The sequence below is a fragment of the Fundulus heteroclitus genome, chromosome 20, assembly GCF_011125445.2.
Source record: "Fundulus heteroclitus isolate FHET01 chromosome 20, MU-UCD_Fhet_4.1, whole genome shotgun sequence".
Taxonomy (NCBI): Eukaryota; Metazoa; Chordata; class Actinopteri; order Cyprinodontiformes; family Fundulidae; genus Fundulus; species Fundulus heteroclitus.
Window position 1 is genome coordinate 339,132 of NC_046380.1, and position 13,370 is coordinate 352,501.

Sequence of the window (13,370 nt, forward strand, 5' to 3'; positions counted from 1 at the left end):
CAGAAAGCAGCAGGACTAACAGGTTTAAGCTCCGCCTCTCACCTACAACACCTGAAACAGCCTGGAACCAGTTTTTCATTCCTGTCATAGAGACCAAACCAGCAACTTCCTTTGAGTCCAGGAGAGAAAAGAGGAAACCTCCAACCCTGAAGGTGAGTTGGACCCAGAAAATCAATCGGAGTCACTTTGAGGGACGTTAGTAGAGGAGGGAGGGGAACCATGACTGACTGGACCTTCTGTGTTTGCAGCTTCACTCAGAGACTAAATGGCTTCCAGATCAGAGGAGGATCTCTGCTGTCCGGTCTGTCAGGACATCTTTAAGGATCCGGTTCTTCTGTCATGTAGCCACAGCTTCTGTAAGCAGTGTCTGGAGACCTGGTGGAGAGAGAAACCAATACAAGAGTGTCCCATTTGTAAGAGAAGATCTTCAAGGCTTAATCCACCCTGTAATCTGGCTCTGAAGAACCTGTGTGAGACCTTCCTACAGCAGAGAGACCAGAGAGCTTCAGAGGATCTCTGCAGTCTGCACTCTGAGAAACTCAAACTCTTCTGTCAGCAGCCAGTGTGTCTCGTCTGCAGAGATTCAGAGAAACACACCAACCACAAATTCAGACCGATGGATGAAGCTGCTGAGGATCACAAGAAGAACCTTCAGGAAACCCTGGAGCCTTTAAAAAAGAACCTGGAGCTTAGGAAGAAAGTTCTAGAGAAGTTTGATCTGACAGCAGAACACATGAAGGTCCAGGCCCGACACACAGAGAGGCTGATTAAGGAGCAGTTTAAGAAGCTTCATCAGTTTCTAGCAGAGGAAGAGGAGGCCAGGCTGGCTGCACTGAGGGAGGAAGAGGAGCAGAAGAGTGGGATGATGAAGGAGAAGATGGAGGCTCTGAGCAGAGAGATAGCAGCTCTTTCAGACACAGTCAGAGCCACAGAGGAGGAGCTGAGAGCTGAAGACGTCTCATTCCTGCACAACTACAAGGCTGCAGTGGAAAGAGTCCAGCGCTGCCCCCTGCTGGAGGATCCACAGCTGCCCTCAGGAGCTCTGATAGACCAGGCCAAACATCTGGGCAACCTGGCCTTCAACATCTGGAGCAACATGGAGAACATGTTCTCCTACACTCCTCTCATCCTGGACCCAAACACTGCTAATCCATACCTCCTCCTGTCAGATGATCTGACCAGTGTGAGAGCAGGAGTGAGACAGCGGCTTCCTGATAATCCAGAGAGGTTTGGGTCAGGATGGTATTCTGTCCTGAGTTCTGAGGGCTTCAACTCAGGGAACCACAGCTGGGATGTTGATGTTGGAGACAGTAAAGGCTGGATGCTTGGTGTGACAGCAGAGTCTGTCCAGAGGAAGGGACTCTTATACTCTGGAAGGTTGATTTTAGAGTTCTTTAAATGTAAATACAAAGCACATTCTCCTCCATCTCCTTCCATGGATCTCTCAGTCCAGAAGAAGCTCCAGAGGATCAGAGTCAATCTGGACTGGGACAGAGGAAAGCTGTCCTTCTCTGATCTGGAAACTAACTCAAACATACACACCTTCACACACACCTTCACTGACAAGATGTTTGCATACTTCTACACTAGGGGTAAAGTAAAAATCCTACCGATGAATATCTCAGTGAGCAAACAGCAGCTCTGATGTTCTCAGCATGAAGAACACAAAGCCCAGATGAAATCTTGATGATCTGATTGAAATCAGAATCGAGTTTAATCGCCAAGTAGGTTTGCACTTACAAGGAATTTGACTTGGTATTGATGGTGCAGACAAGACTTATACAGTAAAATAAGAAGTAAAAAGGATATATACATGGAAGCTGTATACACTCAGTAAACTGTGCCTCAATATAACACAGAAGCTTGTAAGTCCTGAACGGGGGAGAGAGACAGTGTCCAGATTCACGGGCGGCTCTTGGCCTTGTTCATAAGGCTGGTAGCAGATGGGAAAAGCTGTTCTTGTGGCGTGAGGTTGTGGTTCTGATGGAGCGCAGCCTCCTGCCAGAGGGAAGTGACTGAAATAGTCTGTGACTGGGGTGAAGGGATCAGCCACAATCTTCCTGCACGCCTCAGAGTCCTGGAGGCGTACAGGTCCTGGAGAGATGGAAGATTGCAGCCAATCACCTTCTCTGCAGACCTGATGACACGCTGCAGTCTGCCCTGGTCCTTAGCGGTGGCACCAGCGTACCAGATGGTGATGGAGGAGGTGTGGATGGACTCAATGATGGAGGAGTAGAACTGCACCATCATTGTCCTTGGCAGGTTAAATTTCTTCAGCTGCCTTCTTCAGGAAGTCCACCCTCTGCTGGGCTTTCTTGGTGAGGGAGTTGATGTTCAGCTCCCACTTTAGGTCCTGGGAGATGATAGTTCCCAGGAAGCAGAAAGACTCCACAGTGTCCATGGTGGAGTCACAGAGGGTGATGGAGGTAGCTGGGGCTGAGTTTTTCCTGAAGTCCACAACCATCTCCACTGTTTTTACAGCGTTGAGCTCCAGGTTGTTCTCCCTGCACCAGTTCACCAGATGGTCAGCCTCCCACCTGTAGGCGGACTCGTCACCATCAGAGATGAGTCCCATGAGAGTGGTGTCGTCAGGAACTTCAGGAGCTTGAAGGACTGATGACTGGAGGTGCAGCTGTTGGTGTACAGGGAGAAGAGCAGAGGAGACAGAACACAGCCCTGGGGGGAACCAGTGCTGATGAGCTGTGAGTCAGAGTCATGTTTTCCCAGCTTCACCTGCTGCTTCCTGTCAGACAGGAAGTATGTGATCCACCTGCAGGTGGAGTCGGGCACATTCAGCTGGGAGAGCTTCTCCTGAAGCAGAGCTAGGATGATTGTGTTGAAGGCAGAGCTGAAATCCACAAACAGGATCCTGGCGTAGGTTCCTGCAGAGTCCAGGTGCTGGAGGATGTGGTGAAGGGCCAGGTTGACAGCGTCGTCTGCAGACCTGTTGGCTCTGTAGGCAAACTGTAGGGGGTCCAGGAGGGGGTCTGTGATTTCTTTCAGGTGTGAAAGCACCAGGCGCTCAAACGACTTCATGACCACAGAGGTCAGAGCGACGGGTCTAAAGTCATTAAGTCCTGTGGTCCTTGGCTTCTTGGGAACAGGGATAATAGTGGAGGCTTTGAAGCATGACATGTCGTTAGTGATGTGTTAAAAATGTCTGTGAACACTGGAGACAGCTGATCAGCACAGTGCTTCAAGGTGGATGGAGAGACAGAGTCTGGTCCAGCAGCTTTTCTGGGGTTCCGTCTTCTGAAGAGTTTTTTAACATCTCTCTCATGAATGGAAAGAGTTGTCACTGGGGAGGAAGTGGAGGTGAACTGTTGGGTGGAGTCGTGGGGGGGGTGATTGCAGCACTGTCCCTTTGTCTATCGAAATGACAGTAGAAGTTGTTCAGGTCGTTTGCTAACTGTCGATCGTTCATGGAGTGGGGGGTTTTAGGCTTGTAATTTGTTATCTGCCTGAGACCTTTCCAGACGGAAGCAGTGTCGTTGGCTGCAAACTGTTTTTTTCAGCTTCTCAGAGTACAGTCGTTTTTCGTCTGTTACTGTCCTACTAAACTTGTATTTTGCATCTCTGAATCTGCATTTGTCCCCACTTCTGAAGGCCTCTTCAAGGGGTGAATGTGGCTTGATGGGTTAAGTAGTTGTCTGGCAGTCAGAAGGTTGTGGGTTCAATTCCAGCTTCCCCTTGCCACATGTCAATGTGCCCATGGGCAATGTACTTAACCCCAAATTGTGTCTCGGTGTATGGGGAGTGTTGGCCGAGTGGTTAGAGCAGCGCGCTTGCACTCGGAGAAGGATGCAAGTACCTAGTTTGATCCCCAGCGCCTGCACTCTGGGTCCCTGAGCAAGACCCTTAACCCCAGGCGCCGCACATGAAAGCCCACTGCTCCCCAAGGGTGATGGGTTAAAAGCAGAGAACACATTTCATTGTAATGTATGTTTCAATGACAATAAAGATGATATTACATTATTATTATTACTTTGTCCAACCTTAGCCTTCTGAGTTTGGCTGTGAACCAGGGTCTGTCATTATTGTAACACACCCTGGTTTGTGATGGAACACAGCAGTCCTCACAAAAGCTGATATATGATGCCACAGCCTCTGTGAACTCATCCAGACTGGTGGTAGCAGCCCTGAAGACATCCCAGTCAGTAGAATCTAAACACTCCTGAAGATCCTCCACATCTTTGATGTCTTCACTACAGGTTTGCAGAGCTTTAGTTTCTGCCTGTAAGCAGGAATCAGGTGAACCATGACGTGGTCAGACTGGCCCAGTGCAGCACGGGGGATGGCGTGATAAGCGTCTTTGACTGTGGTGTAGCAGTGATCCAGAATGCTCTCCTTTCTGGTCGGACATTTAATAAACTGTTTATATTTAGGAAGTTCATGAGTAGGGTTTCCTTTGTTAAAGTCACCAAGGACAGTAACTAAAGAGTCCGGATTTCTCTGCTCCACATTCAGTATCTGGTCTACGAGCGTGCGCTGTGCGACCTGCGTGTTTGCGTTCGCCGCGACGTAAACACCGACCAGAATGAATGAAGCAAACTCGCGGGGTGAATAAAAAGGCTTACAGTTTATGATGAAGGTCAGTGATTTTAAACAGGAACCTGGAGATGATCTGATCTGACTGATCATCTGAGGACTTGTTCATTTCTGCCTCTTAAACATTTTATTTTATTGTGAATCTTTGGTGGTTAAATGTCTCCTTTGTGTTAATCTCTCTAAAGCATTCACTAAATAAAGTTTGATTGATTTCATGTCAGGTGGGAAACAGTTGGCTGCAAATAAAACATTTATTGTCTCCAACATCTTGACAGCGTCATGTCAGTCTGTGCAGAGGAAAGTTTGTCTCTGATGCAAAGCTGGACCCAACGGCGCCACTAAGGTCCACCTAGGGGAACATTTCCAGGATTAAAGGACTAATGTCTAAGCAGGATCTAGAAAAATTAATCAATGCGTTTATCTTTAGTAGAACTGACCACTGCAGCGGTGTTTTCACAGGTCTGCCTAAAAAGTGGATCAGACAGCAGCAGCTGATCCAGAACGCTGCTGCCCACGTTCTCACTAAGACTAAGAACGTAGAGAACATGGACCCGGTTCTGAAGTCCTCACTAAGACTAAGAACGTAGAGAACATGGACCCGGTTCTGAAGTCCTCACTAAGACTAAGAACGTAGAGAACATGGACCCGGTTCTGAAGTCCTTCCACTAAGACTAAGAACGTAGAGAACATGGACCCGGTTCTGAAGTCCTCACTAAGACTAAGAACGTAGAGAACATGGACCCGGTTCTGAAGTCCTCACTAAGACTAAGAACGTAGAGAACATGGACCCGGTTCTGAAGTCCTCACTAAGACTAAGAATGTAGAGAACATGGACCCGGTTCTGAAGTCCTCACTAAGACTAAGAATGTAGAGAACATGGACCCGGTTCTGAAGTCCTTCCACTAAGAACGTAGAGAACATGGACCCGGTTCTGAAGTCCTTCCATGGCTCCCTGGATCTCAGAGAATAGACTTTAAAATCCTTCTGTTAGTCTATAAATCCCTGAATTAGCACCTAAATACATCACAGACTTGTTATCAGGGCATCAACCCTCCAGACCACTAAGGTCTTCTGGCTCCAGCCTGCTCTGCAGAACCAGAACCAGAACCAGACATGGAGAAGCAGCATTTAGTTCCTTTGCTCCACTGATCTGGAACAAACTCCCAGAAAACTGTAAAAGTGCTGAAAACCTGAGTTCCTTTAAAGTAAGATTAAAAACATTTAAGATTTTAACTGTTCTAGTTAAACTGAAACATCATTAGTTTAAGTTTGTAGTCCAGCTGTTTGTAATATTTGCTTTTAGTTTCTATTCTCCTATGTTCTATTTTGTTTCTACATTTTATTCCTACTGGCTTTTAGTTTTTAATTTTCCTATATTTCAGTCATGTAAAGCTCTTTGCGTTGTCTTTGTACTGAAATGTGCAATAAAAATAAATTTGAGCGATTTCAGCTGGACTCCAAACATTGTTCCACCTCAGAACCAGTCAGCTCATCCTTAGGTCTCAGTTGGGAGATTTTAACCCAAAACTTTGGTATAAAATCTTGATGTTTCCAATCTTGACCACTTTACAACCAGTGACCTCATTAGTTTGGAAGGGAAAACGTCTGAACTGTTCAAGCAGCATCTGAATGTGGAAACTTGTCCTAAAACATGAACGGGTCAGGTGATAAAGCTCTTTGGGTTTTCTTCCAGCCATTAAATAACAGAAGTGAGACTCAAACAGATAAAAAGAGAGCCGTCAGGTTTATTTTACAGAGAGAAGAGACATCAAGACATAAGCAACAGTTTCTCTACAGACAGAAACAGCGCCTCTGCAGACGGACGCTGCGATCAACACTGTTTTCCTGCTGAGCTTTTCTTCATGCTCAGCTTTAATTCATCTTTTCTGGTGCAGAGCTGACAGAAACACTCCAGCAGCCCACAAATCTGCACACTAATGGATCTGAACGGGTCTGGGCTCACAGAGCTTCAACAGGTCGCCTCCAACCGTCTCTTCAGCCACCATTCCTCCATCCGATCAGCCGAATGTGACGATGCTTTTAAATGGGAGGCGGAGCTTCATCGGGGCAGGAAACAGCAGCTTCTACGCCATGCTGAGGAGGGAGAGAGGCCAACGTTAAACTCTGGGTTCTGTAGATCCTCAGCTTCAGCCAGGAGGCGTCACTTCTACCCAAACTCAACATTTAATGTCATCATTCAGACACTTTGAGCCCTTCCTGCTACGCCTGACCCCCTGCTGTTCCTCTCATAGCCGCCATCACCCTCTCTTCCCTTAACTCTGCTGCTGTTCCTTCATCTCTGAACACGGCTTCTGTTATTCTGTTGGTTAAAATCCTGCTGCAGATCAACAACTTTCACCTCCGTCCAGCATCCAACCTTTACTATGAAAACTTCCTGAGAAGTTTGTTGCCTCCCAGCTCCACCGTACCTCGACAACCACGACTTTTATCAACAATTTCACTCAGCTTTGTTAAAGATCACGACTTTTTGATGGAAGCTGATTCTGCTCTCTACATCATTCTCATCCTTATTGATGTTAAGGCGCCATTTGATGCTATTTCTCATAATATCCTCGTGCAGAGCAGAAAGGTTCTATAAGTAAAAATATCTTGAAATGAGTATATTTTCCTTGATTTGAGAAGTTAAATAAGATTATCTGCCAATGGAATCAGATTTATGCACTTCAAACATGTACAACTTATCATCTCCATCTTCTTATTTCAAGTACAGGATATCTAATTATTTTATTTTAGGGTTAATCACTAATTCCACTGGCAGATAATCCAATTCACCGCCTCAAATCAAGGACAATTACACTCATTAAGAAAATTTTACTTTTAGTTCAGAGTAGCGTCTGTTGCCATAAGTCCCCCCTCTTATCTCTCGTATCTTTCCAGAAACACACCAAAAGTTCGATTTCTTTCTGATTTAAACCAGTTTGTGGTTTTTGGACTTTTCTTTCTTTTTTTTTTTTAATTAGAAAACCCTGTATAGTTACCCTTCTGCTAACAGATCTACACACTAACCCCCCCCCTAATTTACACGTCGTTCCCATCCTACTGCAGAAACCAGATGTTTTCCTGGGTTCTGTTCTACGGCGGCCCTTTAAGGAAATCTAGTCTGTCTAGAGAATTATTTTCAATCAATGCTTCCTGTTGGTGCGACAGGATCCGTGTTTACCGACTACAGCCAGACTCCGGTGTCTTTAGGCCTTGTGGAGGCGCTGTAAACGATTATGGTAAAAACTCTAAGGGGTGTGAAAACTTTTGCTCCGCGGTCATAATTTGGTCGCTTTGTGGCCTGAGGCCGGCGGCGTCAGCCTCCCTCACCTGTCGATCAGAGAGTCCCTCATGGTGGTGGCGATGGCGGAGGCCTGCGCCGTCTCACTCAGCCGGAACACGCTCTCGATGACGGACAGCTCCGTGCTGGTCGTGTCCAGGCCGCAGAACGCGCACCAGTCGTTGACCACCATCCCCGCCGCGATCACCTCGCTGCCCCGGTTCACCGTGCCGGCCTGGACAACAAAGCCAAACGTTTACCGCCTTCTGGACTCGGCCAGCTCCTCAGCGTCCGGCGGGGCGGAGACTCACCACCAGAGGAACCTGCAGCAGAGACGACAGCTCGTCCTGGTCCTCGATGGACGTCTTCGGGTGGACCAGGCCCCCCTGGTTACTGAAGGCGCAGTAGGAACCGATGAGGACCTGTTCGGCCACCGTCTGACGGAAAACCTCCACCTTCAGGGTGTCCGCCAGGATCTCCTCCGTTTCCTAAGAAGGAGCACAGAAAGCTGATTTGTTTCTTCTCTCTTCATAGTAGGGTTAAGGTTAGAACCTTTAGCTATCAGGCTCCTCTCCTGTGGAACCAACTCCCAGTTTTGGTCCGTGAGGCAGACACCCCGTCTACTTTTAAGACTAATCTTAAAACTTTCCTTTGTGACAACGCTTCTAGTCAGAGTGGCTCATGTTACCCTGAGCTACCTCTATAGTTATGCTGCTATAGGCTTAGGCTGCTGGAGGACATCAGGGCCTATTTCTCTCTCTCTGCTGAGTTCTCCTACTGCTCTCCAATCTGCATTATTTGTTGTTATTTCAGCTTTTAACTTTTTCTTCTCTGTCGTTTTTCTCTTCATAGAAGGTACACCTGGTCTGGCGTTCTGTTAGCTGTGACATCATCAGGGGAGGCAGATCATCCTCTATTACCATCTACCATAGAAAGTACTCCTGGGTCAATGTGAGCTTCTGTGCTTTCTGTGTCTCTGCTCTGTCTTCTCTACCATAGAAAGTACTCCTAGGTCAATGTGAGCTTCTGTGCTTTCTGTGTCTCTGCTCTGTCTTCTCTACCATAGAAAGTACTCCTGGGTCAATGTGAGCTTCTGTGCTTTCTGTGTCTCTGCTCTGTCTTCTCTAACATAGAAAGTACTCCTGGGTCAATGTGAGCTTCTGTGCTTTCTGTGTCTCTGCTCTGTCTTCTCTAAGCCCCAGTGGGTGGAGGCAGATGAGCGTTCACACTGAGCCTGGTTCTGGTTCTGCTGGAGGTTCTCCTCCCTGTTAAAGGGGAGTTTTCCTCTCCACTGTCGCTTCATGCATGCTCAGTATGAGGGATTGCTGCAAAGCCATCAACAATGCAGACGACTGTCCACTGTGGCTCTACGCTCTTTCAGGAGGAGTGAATGCTGCTTGGAGAGACTTGATGCAACCTGCTGGGTTTCCTTAGAGAGGAAACTTTCTCACCAACCTGGAGGATCTCATGGAGTCTGACTTTGGAAAGAACCTTGAGGTGATGTGATGTGAATGTTATATATTCCTCCCTCAGCGAGCCAGACTCACCCTGTCCAGGTCTGGGTGGACCAGAGCCACGTAGTCGTTGCAGGCGATGACGTTCCCCAGCGCAGACAGCCTCTCCTCCACTCTCTGGATCCTCACGGCGTCTGGCAGCGAGTTCCTGATGTGCTGCAGCTCCTGGTCCGTCGTGCTGCTGGGGACCAGGAGGCCGTGGCGATTACCTGAGGAAGAGGAGGAGCTCGTTAACAGACCAGAGGAAGCCTAACGAGCCGAGGAAGGCTACCACTCACCGACACACATCCTGCCGATGATCCGGCAGCCGGCGATGGAGGCGTGGACCACCGGGATGGTTTCTGACAGCTCGCCTTCAAACACGCTGCACACACAGACAGCTGAGATCAGAACCGGGCCTGGCGGACCGCCGCCATGTTTGACAGGTCAATGACTAAAGTTAAAATTTCTCTTGGGTGTCTTTAGGAAATGAAGCCCCTCTATAAAGTTCTGCAGCGAGACGGAAACTGATGAAACTACACAGCTGGGGGAGGAAAGTGAACCCTGAAGGATTTAATCTGACTCCTGTTCCTGTGATTCAGTCAGTGATCCGGAACATGAAAACGGGTCAATAAACCGTCCTGGTGATCCGCTGATCCATAAAACCCTTCACCAGCACCTGATCCACCCCACACTGAGTCCGGTTCACCTGCAGACCTTTTGGACCCGTTTCTGAAGCTACCCAGAATCCTCAGCTGCTGACACGCTCCTCTGGACCAATAGGAGCGTCTGTGTGGCATCCAACCAGAACCAGGTCCAGACTAGAGACGACCATTGATGCATGAACTGAGATCTGCTGTGAAAACAAACATTTCTACCAAATGCCTGAAAAAGCTGACAGATTGTCAGGTTGTTCACGTTTATTTCTCCAGTTGGTTAAACTCAAAATAAACCCAAAAACATGATTAATAGAGGTAATGTTTTCAGATTAGTGATAAAACCGTACTACAACCCGTGAAATAATCCTGATGTAGTGACTATTGCTGCTATCAACACCTGAAGTCAGTACACATGTATGTACAAATGTATATGCACATATATACATGTAGGTACGTATGTATGTAGGCGTACATATATATATATATATATATATATATATATATATATATATATATATAGACCACTATGAATGTAAATAAGACATATGCCCATTCCTATTTCTTTTTGTATGTTTTGGTATTCTTTTTGATCCATTGTATTTATGAAACTGAATGCACCTTCCCTACTCTGCACCTTCTTGTATGAGCCGATGTGACGAGTGAATTTCTCCATTGTGAGATCAATAAAGACTATCTTATCTTATCTCATCTTAAAAAAAAACATTTAATACAACCGGTGTCCTGAAGTTCACCATGAACACGTCTTCTAACGGAGGTATTGCTGTTTTTATGGAGGTCACAGCACTTTTGGGTGCCTAGACCAGACCATTACTTTCACTGGTTTAATTGTTTAATTAATTAATACCACAAAAACACACAGGTGAGTCTAGGTGACTGCTTTCCACAGTTCTGCTTCAAAGACCTGATTCTGGTTTTATTCCTGCATGTGAACCCGGACTTTCTGACGGGCTTTATTAAGCCCAGCTCAGCCGTGCAGGACTGCCGTCACCTCATTGGTCAGCGCCGTCTACCTGTGTTACAGGTGCATTCAGTCACTTCCTGCTGATTCCTCAGGTGTTTACTACCGAGGCGCCTTCAGGGCCATGCTGCTGCCTTGCAGTCAGTACTCAGGGTAGAATCCCGCCGTGGTCAGAAGTTTGCCTGTTTTCAGCACCGAGGCGCGTGCGCGACAGGTGTGAGCTCACCTGTAGAAGTTCTCTGAGCCTCCGATGGCCACGAGGCAGTAGGTGTTGGTGAGTTTGGCGAAGCAGCCGATCTCGTTGTTCTTCTCAAAGGAGGCTCTCACCGCCATGATGGAGCGGGGGGAGAACGTTCAGCTCCGGGACACACAGACCGGTTCGTTCCTTCAACGGCACCGGGAATGAACGTTATTACCGGGTTACCAGACAGCCTCGCGCGCTCCGAGAGCAAATACCGACCTGTAGCTGGCTCGCGACTTCCAAACACGCGAGGCGGCGGTCCCTTCCTTCAACCCCACGTGTTCACTTCCGCTTTGGGGTAGTGACGTAGCACGTACCATGCGTCATCCTACGTACGTTTTATGACTCAGATAAGATTTTTAGCACGTTATTAAACTGTTTTAGTTGTAATTTGTTCTTCTAGTCAGGAATAATGTCTGTTTGTCCTCACAGAAAACTACAGATCTACAAAAGAAGGCCTATAAGTTATTAAGCTGATTTTAATGTTTTATTTGTATTAATGTACATTCAGAGGCACTAAACTAGGATCACTGCTTTTAATAACAAACTCGGACATTTAATCTGTTTAGCCTTAAGAAAACAAGAAGTTTAAAACTTCTACATGTGGACTGCTATCGCCCCCTAGCGGCACAAATACAACATCTATCTATCTATCTATCTATCTATCTATCTATCTATCTATCTATCTATCTATCTATCTATCTATCTATCTATCTATCTACATACATGTACGTGTATTTAAAAAATATCTATATAGTGTATTGTAATTCTTTTTGTTAATTTTGTTATGGTTCCATTATTCCTCTGATGATATAACTCCATATTTTATGTATAAACCTTTTGTTTCCTATATTCAAAATAAAGCTCTCATGATCGTCATAAAGCGTGTAGGTATTCTTTAACTTGTTTTATAATGGTTCAGATTGAAATATTTTTCTCCAATTCATGGTTTTAGTTTACTCTTGATTTCTGCTTATTTATATTCACAATTCAAATTAGCTTAAGAATTGCTTTCTTTAATTTATATATTGTTGTTGCTTTCTTTATATCTTATCATTATTATTATTATTAATATTATTACTATATATGTTGTGTTGTTGTTGTTCAACGGCACCAGGAGAACGCAAGGTAGTTTATTTAACTACCTTGCGTTTACTTGAGGGTTTTGTTTGTAAAGCTATATAATGACTCGGTAACAGAAATGCTCCTAGAGTCAAAGGATGATCCAATGTTGGGTCAAAACTGTCAACTTAGCAAAATAAATAAATAAAATAGTTGAAATGATTCTTTAGGCTCTTTGTTATCAGCACCCTCTCACAAAGACATGATCTAACAATAAAGTCAAATTCTCAATAGATTCTGACCAATTAGTAGAATGATGTGAAATAAAACCAGCTGATACTTTATCCTGAGCAGGTTTGAGCAACAGGAGAGAGGAACAGCTTTTTGTTTACAGGAAACAGCCTCAAGCAGAACCAGAACGAGTGTCTATCTGCCTGGACTGGCTGAGAGGAAGAGCCAGAGACCCAGTTGTTGGTATCAAACAGGAGAGAAAAATTAACAACTAGGAAATGAGGGAAATATCTGAAATAAATCAGGATAAATGATCGATGCAGGAAACCAGCTTCAAACACACTGGTGGACTTAAATCAGAGCTGCTAATGCTTTCAGACGTTCCTATGAAGCGTCCTCTGGGTCGACTGACCCACACCTCTCTTCTGACCGTTGGTTGCTCCAGTAACTACCTGATCTTCTCTGTGGAAATGACAGTGAAATCAAACCTTTTCTTTCTTCCAGATGTTTTGGTGTGTTTTAAAACAGTGACCCGTGTTTATCTGGTAGAGTCTCTGATTCTAGGCCAGCTGTAGCTTTGTTCAATGGTTCATTTATTCTGAGTATTTGTTCCACAGGGCTGTGCACTTCCTGATGGACTCATATGTTAAAGGTGTTTTTATTGTTTTTTGGGCTCAGGTGTGTCTTCAACAGGTGGTTTTCCTGCTTCCCTCCAGCTGTCCCACATTTCCAGAGCAGATTTCCTAGAGTCTGTCTGTAAAAAGATAAATTAAATTAATTCAATTCAGTCAGATTCAGATTTATTTATTGCTCCATGGCAAAAATCCCAGAAACAGTCGCATTCTGTCATACATTCCCATGAGCAAAGGGAGCAGAA

The 13,370-nt window shown here is 45.8% G+C and overlaps 2 protein-coding genes across 2 annotated transcripts; one reads left to right on the plus strand and one right to left on the minus strand.

Annotated features, from left to right (window-relative positions):
• Nucleotides 1–1,669, plus strand: LOC118567208 (nuclear factor 7, brain-like). Its single transcript, XM_036151733.1, has 2 exons — nucleotides 1–152; nucleotides 249–1,669. Exon 2 carries the CDS (start codon nucleotides 266–268, stop codon nucleotides 1,643–1,645), a length of 1,380 nt encoding a protein of 459 aa, XP_036007626.1. The 5' UTR covers nucleotides 1–152; nucleotides 249–265; the 3' UTR covers nucleotides 1,646–1,669.
• A 4,604-nt stretch (nucleotides 1,670–6,273) lies between these two features.
• eif6 (eukaryotic translation initiation factor 6) lies at nucleotides 6,274–11,556 on the minus strand. The gene is made up of 7 exons (XM_012850037.3): nucleotides 11,420–11,556; nucleotides 11,186–11,344; nucleotides 9,621–9,706; nucleotides 9,376–9,551; nucleotides 8,140–8,316; nucleotides 7,879–8,063; nucleotides 6,274–6,642 (listed from the first exon to the last, which is right to left on the minus strand). The coding sequence occupies exons 2-7, from the start codon at nucleotides 11,290–11,292 to the stop codon at nucleotides 6,633–6,635; spliced, it is 741 nt and encodes a 246-aa protein (XP_012705491.1). The 5' UTR covers nucleotides 11,293–11,344; nucleotides 11,420–11,556; the 3' UTR covers nucleotides 6,274–6,632.
• Between the last annotated feature and the right edge of the window lie 1,814 nt (nucleotides 11,557–13,370).

What these genes read in the sequence shown, in the direction of transcription:
- LOC118567208 (XM_036151733.1), top strand. Translation starts at nt 266, where the DNA reads ATGGCTTCCAGATCAGAGGAGGATCTCTGCTGTCCGGTCTGTCAGGAC.
- eif6 (XM_012850037.3), bottom strand. Translation starts at nt 11,292, where the DNA reads ATGGCGGTGAGAGCCTCCTTTGAGAAGAACAACGAGATCGGCTGCTTC. An exon ending in CATCGGCAGGATGTGTGTCG is followed by an intron (nt 9,552 to 9,620) that starts GTGAGTGGTAGC and finishes CCTCTTCCTCAG; the next exon opens with GTAATCGCCACGGCCTCCTG. An exon ending in TGCTGCAGGTTCCTCTGGTG is followed by an intron (nt 8,064 to 8,139) that starts GTGAGTCTCCGC and finishes TTTGTTGTCCAG; the next exon opens with GCCGGCACGGTGAACCGGGG.